This window comes from Chiloscyllium plagiosum, chromosome 31, assembly GCF_004010195.1.
Source record: "Chiloscyllium plagiosum isolate BGI_BamShark_2017 chromosome 31, ASM401019v2, whole genome shotgun sequence".
NCBI classification, from domain to species: domain Eukaryota; kingdom Metazoa; phylum Chordata; class Chondrichthyes; order Orectolobiformes; family Hemiscylliidae; genus Chiloscyllium; species Chiloscyllium plagiosum.
In genome coordinates, this window is record NC_057740.1 from 10,878,785 (window position 1) to 10,888,231 (window position 9,447).

Consider the following 9,447-nt stretch of genomic DNA (forward strand, 5'->3'; position numbering starts at 1 on the left):
ACATTTTCAGCTCTGATCTCCAGCATCTGCAGTCCTCACTTTCTCCATGACAACATAATCCCAAACTAAACTAGTTCCTCCTACCTGCTCCTGGCCCATCTCCCTTCCAACCTTTCCTATTCATGTACTTTTCCAAAAAAATTCAATCCTACTTTCCAGGTTGCACTGCTGATTTTTGTTTTTTTTTAAATTGTTGACTCTGCACTCCAGAACTAATTAATACAGATTTTGCTTCTAGTGAGCATTTTCTGTGGCAGGAAATAGATCTTCCGTGGGAACAAGGAATTTAACTGTTTCATGTGCATAATCTCTTTTTTGTTTTCCGCAGGGGATACTCTAATTGATGGTGGACAGCATTACTGGGAGGTCACATTTGAAAGGGACAGCAAGGCTTTCATTGTAGGTGTGGCCTACAGGACTTTGGGCAAATTTGATCAACTGGGAAAGACCAATGCCTCCTGGTGTCTTCATCTCAATAACTGGCTGCAAGTCAGCTTTACCGCCAAACACAACAACAAAGCCAAAGTCTTGGATATCTCAGTACCTGAGAGAATCGGAGTTTATTGTAACTACAGTGAAGGTATTGGAATTTCTGTTCACCTCTACCCCTTGTTTTGGGCCAAAATGGTTAAAGTCTATACCCTGTGTCCATGATTTCAGTTTTGAATGCTGAATTTGTTCAATGTACGTTAAAACATCAGGTAGGGGCAACAGTGATAACTGGCTACATCAATGTGCTCAATGACTTAACTACATTTTCTTTCTTTAAATGCTTCTGTCAGTTCCAGAGTATTGTTGTGACAGGCAGCAGGCAAGGATGAGTTAATGCATTCCCTGTCAACTAGCTATGACTATCACTGACCATTATCTAGAAACTGTCCCTCACTATAGCTGTGATCGAGATCTTTGGGCATGGGGAGATCGAAAACTTGACAAAAGCTTTATTTTTGTAATAGTTAAATTTTTTTTAAACCCCTGACTGTACGGGCATGTGCTTCGTGGTTCAGTTTTTAACTTTTTTTTTTCTGTTTCAACACCAGTGCGTGAGTTCAAACATTAATGCTTTTAGTTATTTCAAAACCCAATTCATGAAATTCCTTATTGCTTCAGATATCTGTTGTTTCTTTATGCTAAGTTTAAAGTTTTATTATTTTCTTACCTAAAATGTTAAGTATTTTCTATTGCTAAATTTAAAATTTTTAAATATTATATCAACTTCTTCTGCATCTCCAACATCTCATTGCCTAATCATGATGCCATAAAAGAAAGAAGTTGAGTTTGTCCAGCAACTTATTTTTTGTATCTCCTGAAAATTCTAAATTATTAGATAGAAATATATCGCATTCAAAATTGACTGTTCAGTGTATCTCATCTATGGCAGTGATTTATGTTCCATTTAACCCTTTTTCTCTAACCTGATCAATGTATATCCCTTTAGACCTTTCTCCCTTGGATGCATCCATGTTATTCATTTCAACAAATCCATGTATTTCATGCAATGGCATGGTTATTATGAATTATTTTGAAAGCTGATTTCTTCCTACTAAGATTCTACGAACAAGTGAGATGAACAACCAATTGATCTAGTTTCGTTTTCTTGGACTGGTAGTTCACGGAGAACAAGCTCCCTGTTCTTCACATTGTGCTGTTTTACCTTCTCATGTTCACCATTACCAGGGAAAGCCCATCCAAATTTTAAAAAAAAATTCTTTAGACAGTGGGTATCACGAGCACCCATTGTCCATTTCCTTTCGATTGAGTGACTTGCTATGACCATTTCAGAAGAGATGTAAGGTTCAGCCACATTGTGGGTATGGAAGAACCTATAGACTGGACAAGGTTAGGAGGGCAAATTTCCTTCCCTGAAGAACATCAACAAAACAGACAATTTTTAATGAGAATAATGCTTTATTGGTCATTGTTACAAAGACCATATCTTAATTACAATTTTCTTAATGCCAATGCCACTAACTGTCCAGTAATGTTTGAATCCTGGATGTTGAATGTTTGTAGGATACAACTCATAGGAATTTGAATCCTACAAACATTAGCATTGGTGCTTGGACTACAAATCAAGTGATATCGCTACATTTTCCCCAGGAGATGTGAAAATATGTGAAAAATGAGGCTGCAGGAGTAGGTTACTCAGCCTCTTGAACTTTATTCACCATTCAACGATATGCAATCTGATCTGATTGTGGCTAATGCAACAATCACTTGATACTGAAGTGCTCAAATAATGGAATGGAATTTGCAGTCCGAACTGTTTGGCACAAACTAGCAACGGAGTTAAGCTAATCCAAATCTTTAGAATTGATCTGTGCTTAAACGTCATTGGAAAGATGGCTATTTTTGTCAAGTGAGTTTATCGTATAATTGATTCAAGTCACAATGCTGCTTTTTAGATCGACTTCAGGCATTCGAGGTTCAGGAGGTAATTTGGAGATAGCAGCATATAGATCTAAATGCACTGAAAGGCATTGCATTGCGTTAAGAAGAGTTTGACTCTATCCACAAAGACAAAGTATTTTAAGGCTAATCTGTCTCTGGATTAGATTTTAGCCTAATAAGTACACTAGATCTTCATTATTCTACACGTCATTTCCTCTGTGACACAATCCTGCTGAATGAAAAATCTTCCCTGATGCTAAAAGCATGCATAACTTGCACCCATTAATTATGGTCAAGTTGCAAGACTTGCATCCTTTCCCTCAATTAAAATGAAACAAGGTTGCTATTCATGCTGTTTCATTTACTAATTGTTTAAAATGCTGTATAGCAATTTACTTGTCCTCCAGTGACTTTCACAAAACACTGAGGAGGAATTAAAACAGAATGTGTTTGTCTCCTTTCACCTGGTGGCCACCATCTAGCCCTCCCGACTGGCCCCTGGAGTTCAGGTCCAGTATATCTGGAGATAATACACATCATTCTGCTATAATGCTTCATTAAAGCAAATTCGCCAAAACGCGATTTATGAAATAGGGACATAGTTACTAAAGCACAAAGTTTTAAAGTATGTATCGGTTTTAACATGATTCTGACCCCACTACTTTAAATATTGCTGCTGTTATGCGATTTTCTTATAGCATGGGATTATATGAGAATGGAGCTACTCCGTTCTGGTAGAACTGACTGTATCCTGCTTCCAGGTGACTTTAGAACTTGCTGCACTATTTCTTTCTTCTTTCGAGGGGCATGATAGCTTAGCCAGCACATATTGCCCATCCCTAACTGCCCTTGAGAAGATGATGGTGAGCTGCTGCCTTGAACTGTTGTAGGTACACCCGCAATGATGATAGGGAGTGAGTTTCAGAATTCTGATCCAGTGACAGTGAAGGGACGGCAATATAGTTCCAAATCCGGAGCAGCACTTCCAACTTGTAGGATTTGAAGCATTGTTCCCAACAGTTTTGGAAATTAGCGAGGTTCAAGCGAAAGGAGGCGATCATCTCCAATCTGAATATCTATGAGCGTAGGTCAGAGGCTGAAAGTTTTTTTGTGGTGAGTAACTTGCCACCTGATTCTGAACCCTGTCCTCCATCTACATGGCTTAGATCAGGAGATTGGTGGAATCTTGTCCATTTACCTGGATGAATTGCGCTCCAACAGCATTGAAGAAGCAATTGCAATTCACCTACTGGTGCAGCAGGTCCACGGCTGACGACATCCCCCTAGCCCTGTGCTCATCCCTGAAACATTTGGAAAGTAAGGATACCTACATCAGGCTTCCACTTACTGACTACAGCTACAACTTCAACCAAACTAATCTCCAAATTCTGAGACTTAGTTCTCTGTTCTACCCTCTGCAACTAGAACTGTAATCCGTGAGGATTGGCAACAGCACCTCCTATCCGACAATCTTCTTCACCAGTGTCCCACAAAGATCCGCACTTAGCCCTTTATTGTATTCCCTGCACATCCATGACTGTGTGGCCAAATTATGTCCAGACTCCATCTACAAGTGTGCTAATGACATCACTGTTGTAGGCCAGATAACCAAACAATGACTAGACAGAATAAAGGAAAGAGAGAGAGTGCTTGGTAATGTAGTGTAAAGGCAACAATGTCAGCAAAACTAAAGAGCTGATCATTGACTTCAAGCAGCAAGAAGGAGAGCGCGCCCACATCAACATGAATGGAGCTGAGGTGGAATTGGTCAAGAGCATCAAGTTCCTAGAGTGATAATCACCAACAATCTGTCCTGGAGGTCCCACATTGATGCAATAATTAAGAAGACACAACAACGCCTCTTCCTTCCTCAGGAGGCTAAGGAAATTTGATATGTTCATGAAGACATTCACCAACATTTACCAATGCACTGTACAAATGCATTCTATCTGGGTGCATCACGGCTTGCTATGGGGCTGAGTATACATCCTTGTGGGACACTGACGATGAAGATTGTCGTATAGGAGGTACTGTTGCCTATCCTCACGAATTGAAGTTCCAGTTGTAGAGGGTGGAGCAGAGACAAAGGTTTCAGAATTTCCAGATTAGTTTACCAGAATTGTAACTACAGAGTTGTGAACAGCGCCCAGTCCATCAAGTCAGCCTCCCACCCATTGACTCCGTCTACACCTCTCAGTGCCTCAAAAACACAGCCAACTTCATCAAAGACCTCTCAACCTGGTTATAATCCCTTCCAACCTCTTTCATTGGGCAGAATATACAAAACTTTAAACACGCATACCGGCAGGGTTCAAGAACAGCCTCTTCTCTGCTGTTATTAGACTTCAGAATGGACTTCTCAAGGTTCAAATCTAATGTTGATCTTGCTTTTTGTACATCTTCTTTGCAGCTGTAACTTTGTATCCCTCACTCTGTTCAATCACCCTATGATCTTTGTTTGGTATGATCTGCCTATTCAGCTTTCGAAACAAAACTTTTCATTGTACATGTGACAATAAATCAAATCAAATATCATTATAAAACAAAGCTCTCCACTTGATTGTCACCCCATCCAGACCCTTTCACATTCACTCCTTCCACCACTGCCAACACACAGTGGCAGCACTGTTTACTAAATATAAGATGCACAGCAGCAACTTGATCAACGTTCATTCAACAGGGCTTTGCAAAAGGGCAGACTCTAGCACCTAGACGGACAAGGGTATCAGTTACATGAGAAAACCACCACTGGCAAGTTCCCTCCCTGACTTGGAACTATATGATTGTTCCTCATTGACACTGGGTCAAATAGTGGAGCTGTCTAATTGCAGTGTAGTGGACCCTACATCTCGTGAACTGCAGCAGGTTAAGATAGCAGCTTTGAAGAGAAAATGAGGTCTGCAGATGCTGGAGATCAGAGATGGAAATGTGTTGCTGGAGAAGCGCAGCAGGTCAGGCAGCATCTAGGGAACAGGAGAATCGATGTTTCGGGCATGAGCCCTTCTTCAGGAATCCTTCTTCTCCTGAAGAAGGGCTAATGCCCGGAACGTCAATTCTCCTGTTCCCTAGATGCTGCCTGACCTGCTGCGCTTCTCCAGCAACACATTTCCATCTAAGATAGCAGCTTGCTGACTCCTCTACAAAGGTAATTATGTATGGGCAGTAAATGTCAGCCTAGCTAGTGGCACCCACATCTCGTGAAAGAATAAATAAGATAAAGCAAATTATTATCCCTAGTGTTGCTACAAACTGAGAACTTGATATGAGCCTTTCCAAATTTGAGTGATAATTTTGACTTAAAATGTCAGCTTAGTTTGGTCATAGCAACAATGCAACTGAGGGAGGTGGCAGCACATGGAAAAGAAAGATAACTGGAAGAACGTTTTTTTCAATATATTGAATTACAGATTTGTGTAGGCAATACTAATGGAGAGTAGAGATATATTTCAGTAGGCACATTTTGTGCCTTTCAGTCAGTACAATGCACACATCTACATGGGAGGTCACATGGAGAGGAAAGTGTGGATGACACCCCAGCAATGGAATGGAAAATCCAAGCGATGATTCCTGCAGCCCATTCCTACACCGGTTTTCCTTATTCCAGAATTTTTGGAGGAGCAGAATCGGCACTGTTTCAATTCTAAAGTTTGGGAAGTTGGTAATTTATTTGAGGCAATTTGTAAAACTCTTTTTATTTTTCTTGTTTTTAAGGTCACCTGTCATTCTACAATGCCAAAACAAAGCAACTGATTCATTCATTTAGAACAAAGTTCACACAGCCTATCCTTCCTGCCTTCATGGTAAGTGCTGTACTCTCTCTCAGTGCTGGCTTTTCAGTCTGAATATATTTGTTGAATAGACTTAAAATGGAAAGGTGACCAAGTACATGATCTTACTGGCTTGACTCTGTACTTTCAAAGGCATCGCATGTCTTCAGAAGTTTCTGATCTGAGGTTCCCAAACTTTATTTAATGTATAATAAAAACAGTAAATGCTGGAAATATTCAGCAGTCCAACGCAACCTCTGGAGAGAGTCCGAAGCCACACGACACAATGTTATGTTGAAATCCTGTGATTTAGCCCCAGTCCAGCACCAACACTCCACACTCTGGAGAGAGAAGCCGTTAATGTTTCAGGCGAATGACTTTTTGTGTACAAAAGTCCAGCATACAAATTTAACATTTTAACTTCCTATCATGCGCAAGTGCTTTAAATTGTAAAGCTCGCATGCATCTTAAAGTGTTAATAGTATAATTTGCACAGTTTGATATAGATATGGCTGTATGTTTGCATCATATGAGGGAAAAGAGACTTTTGAGTAGCAAGTTATTTTCTATGTAGACTAGTTGTTAATACTTTGATTTAATTCCAGTCAGCAATGAGAATTCACTTCCTCCCAGATAATTACAGCAAACTGTATATCAAAACTTTGTTAGCCCTATTTGACAATTCTCAAAACCTTGCTCACATTTAAATCCAAACTTAGCTAGTTTCTTTTGCCAAGCAAATGCTCCCTCTCTGCAGCCTCATTCTCGACAGTGGAATAGCCCAGACATTAAAATGCAGGATTTGTTCCATGTTCCATATTAGTGACTCTTCATAAAATAATGAAAGAGTCTGCCTCTGCCTGTTTTTTAAAAAGTTGGCCCTGCACACAACAAAATTTTAATGCAAACATTAGACCTGATTCTTGTTCTTAGTTGGATGTTACTCTAAGAAGTCTATAGCCTGAATACCGAAGAAAAATGTTTCGAAAGGCAAATAGATCCAGGCTGCTGCATTTGACTGAGTGCAGGATAGATCTGTACCACCAGCATCACCCAAATCCAGGATGACAGAGCCATCAGTTTAACATCAACCTACTGTTAATGATTCAGACACTTTGCTAATTTTGACATTGCTTCCTATTTTACAGTTGCCAGAAACTGACCGAGGTCCTTCAAAATCCAAATATGTATTAGTTATTGTACCCGAAGCATATTGATCCCAACACCATTTTTTTTCTCATAAAATTGCAGTTCTGAGAATTATGTCTTATTTGGTTTGCATCTGCAAACTGCAAATATCCACTTTTCTTTTAAAGCTGTACTTTCTCCTCAGATGATCCTATGATTATTTTCAAGGAATTATATAGTAATTAACATCAACCACATCTCAAAGTAGAAATGCTGAAGCATTTGCTTTGAATGTTTAGTTTCCACCACTTGAACTTCCTGATGTGGTGGTGGATGCGGGTACCGTTACAATGTTTTAAAAACCATTTGGATATATACATGCATAAGAAATGTTTAGAGGAATATGGTCCAAGCACAGGCAGGTGAGACTAGTTGAGTTTGGGGTTATGATCAGCATGCATTGGTTGGACTGTGCTGTGTGACTCTCCTCAACATTTCAGATTAAAAGCATTTTTATTTGCATGGTCATTGATTCCTAGTCAGAGTCATACAGCACAGAAACTGACTCTTTGGTCCAACTCATCCATGCCGACCAAGTTTCTCAAACTAAACTAGTCCCACTTTGGCCGATTATCCCCCTATAAACCTTGCCTATTCGTGTACTTCTCCAAATGTCTTTTAAATGTTGCAACTGTACCTGCATCTACTACTTCCTTTGCCATTTCTTTCCACATACGAACCACCCTCTGTATGAAAATGTTGCCCCTCCAATCTCTTTTAAATCTTTCTCCTCAACTGAAAATTATGTCCCCTAGTTTTGAATTCCCCCACCCATGAGAAAAGACCTTTGCCCTTCACTTTATCTATGCCCCTCATGACTTTATAAACCTCTATATAAAGTCACCCCTTAACTTCTTACACTCCAGTGAAAAAGGTTCCAGCCTCTCCTTTTATAACTCAAACCCTCCCGACCCAGTACCATCCTTCGAAATCTTTTCTGCACCCTGTCCAGTTTAATAATAACCTTCCTATAAAAGCGTGATCGGAACTGTACACCGCACTCCAAAAGTGGACTCACCAACATCCTGTACAACTACAATATGTTTGAGATTAATTTACAATTAATTAAATATCAGTTTTTGAAAAGAGACTGGATCACTCTGCCTGTGAAAATTTGGTCGAGGCTCTCTTCACAAAAAGACTGGATTTTTCAGAATTTGAAATCATTCTCAATTCCTCCCAAAACTAAGTCTTAAAGTTAGATCCAGTATCTTGGAAAAATAAGGTATCACAGAAGTGGAAAACAATTCCTTTACTCCAATAAAACAGATTGTTTTCGTTATAAAATGCTGAATAGCCCAAGAAATGCTGAAGTACAGGTATGACCTTATCTCTGCCAATTCATGTAGCGTCAAGTCAGTGATTGCCTTAACTGCAAGTCTTGTCTTTTAAGTTTAAACTATCTTGAAAAAAAAGTGACAACTCCACTTATAATAAAGTTCAAACGCAATCAAGTAGTGTCAGCAAATTGCTCTTACTTACTCCGTATAGTGTCATGACATCCAGTGACTGAGAGTGCCCAATTCTAATTTAATACTAATATGGTATAGTGAAGAAGAAGAAGAGATGAGAAATAAGGGAGTGATTGAAAGTGGAAAATTTCTCCCGTGTATCCCCAGCAGACCTTTTGATCTAGCTAGTCTGAATTTTCAGCTGAATTAAGATAGATGTTGCCTTATCTAAAACCACTCTTACTTCCAGAAATGGAAGCAGGAGTTTCATCGTTGGGTACCTTTTGTTGAGGCAGGGAAGCTGACTTATTTTCTAATCGTCTTCACACCAGAACATTTGAGGGAATATTTTGTAGAAATGGGGCCTTTCCTAAACTTTTCTCTTCAATGCATTTGGAGCCAGTTCAAATAATTACACACAAAATGAATCGGTGTAAATAATAACTGGAGCACCACTTCCACATTTGTGCTCTGAAATTCTCCATACTTATTTATGGTTCTACCACTCTCCATCCCTTTTTCCAAATATACTTCACCGTCTCTGCAAATTGTCTTCTGCTTGATGGTCACAGTTCCACTCTCTGCTCACCCCACAAAACACACAGTGACAACTTGTTGGATGTTTTATAATGTTGATTTTTGTACCCCCT

General features: G+C 39.5%; 1 protein-coding gene across 1 annotated transcript in view; it reads left to right on the top strand.

Moving 5' to 3' along the window:
- The window catches only part of fsd1 (fibronectin type III and SPRY domain containing 1), a 49,969-nt gene that overhangs the window by 38,176 nt on the left and 2,346 nt on the right, over positions 1-9,447 (top strand). The window contains exons 11-12 of the mRNA XM_043720950.1: positions 329-580; positions 6,103-6,191. Coding sequence (XP_043576885.1) covers positions 329-580; positions 6,103-6,191 — 341 coding nt within the window. The remainder of the gene's footprint in view (positions 1-328; positions 581-6,102; positions 6,192-9,447) is intronic.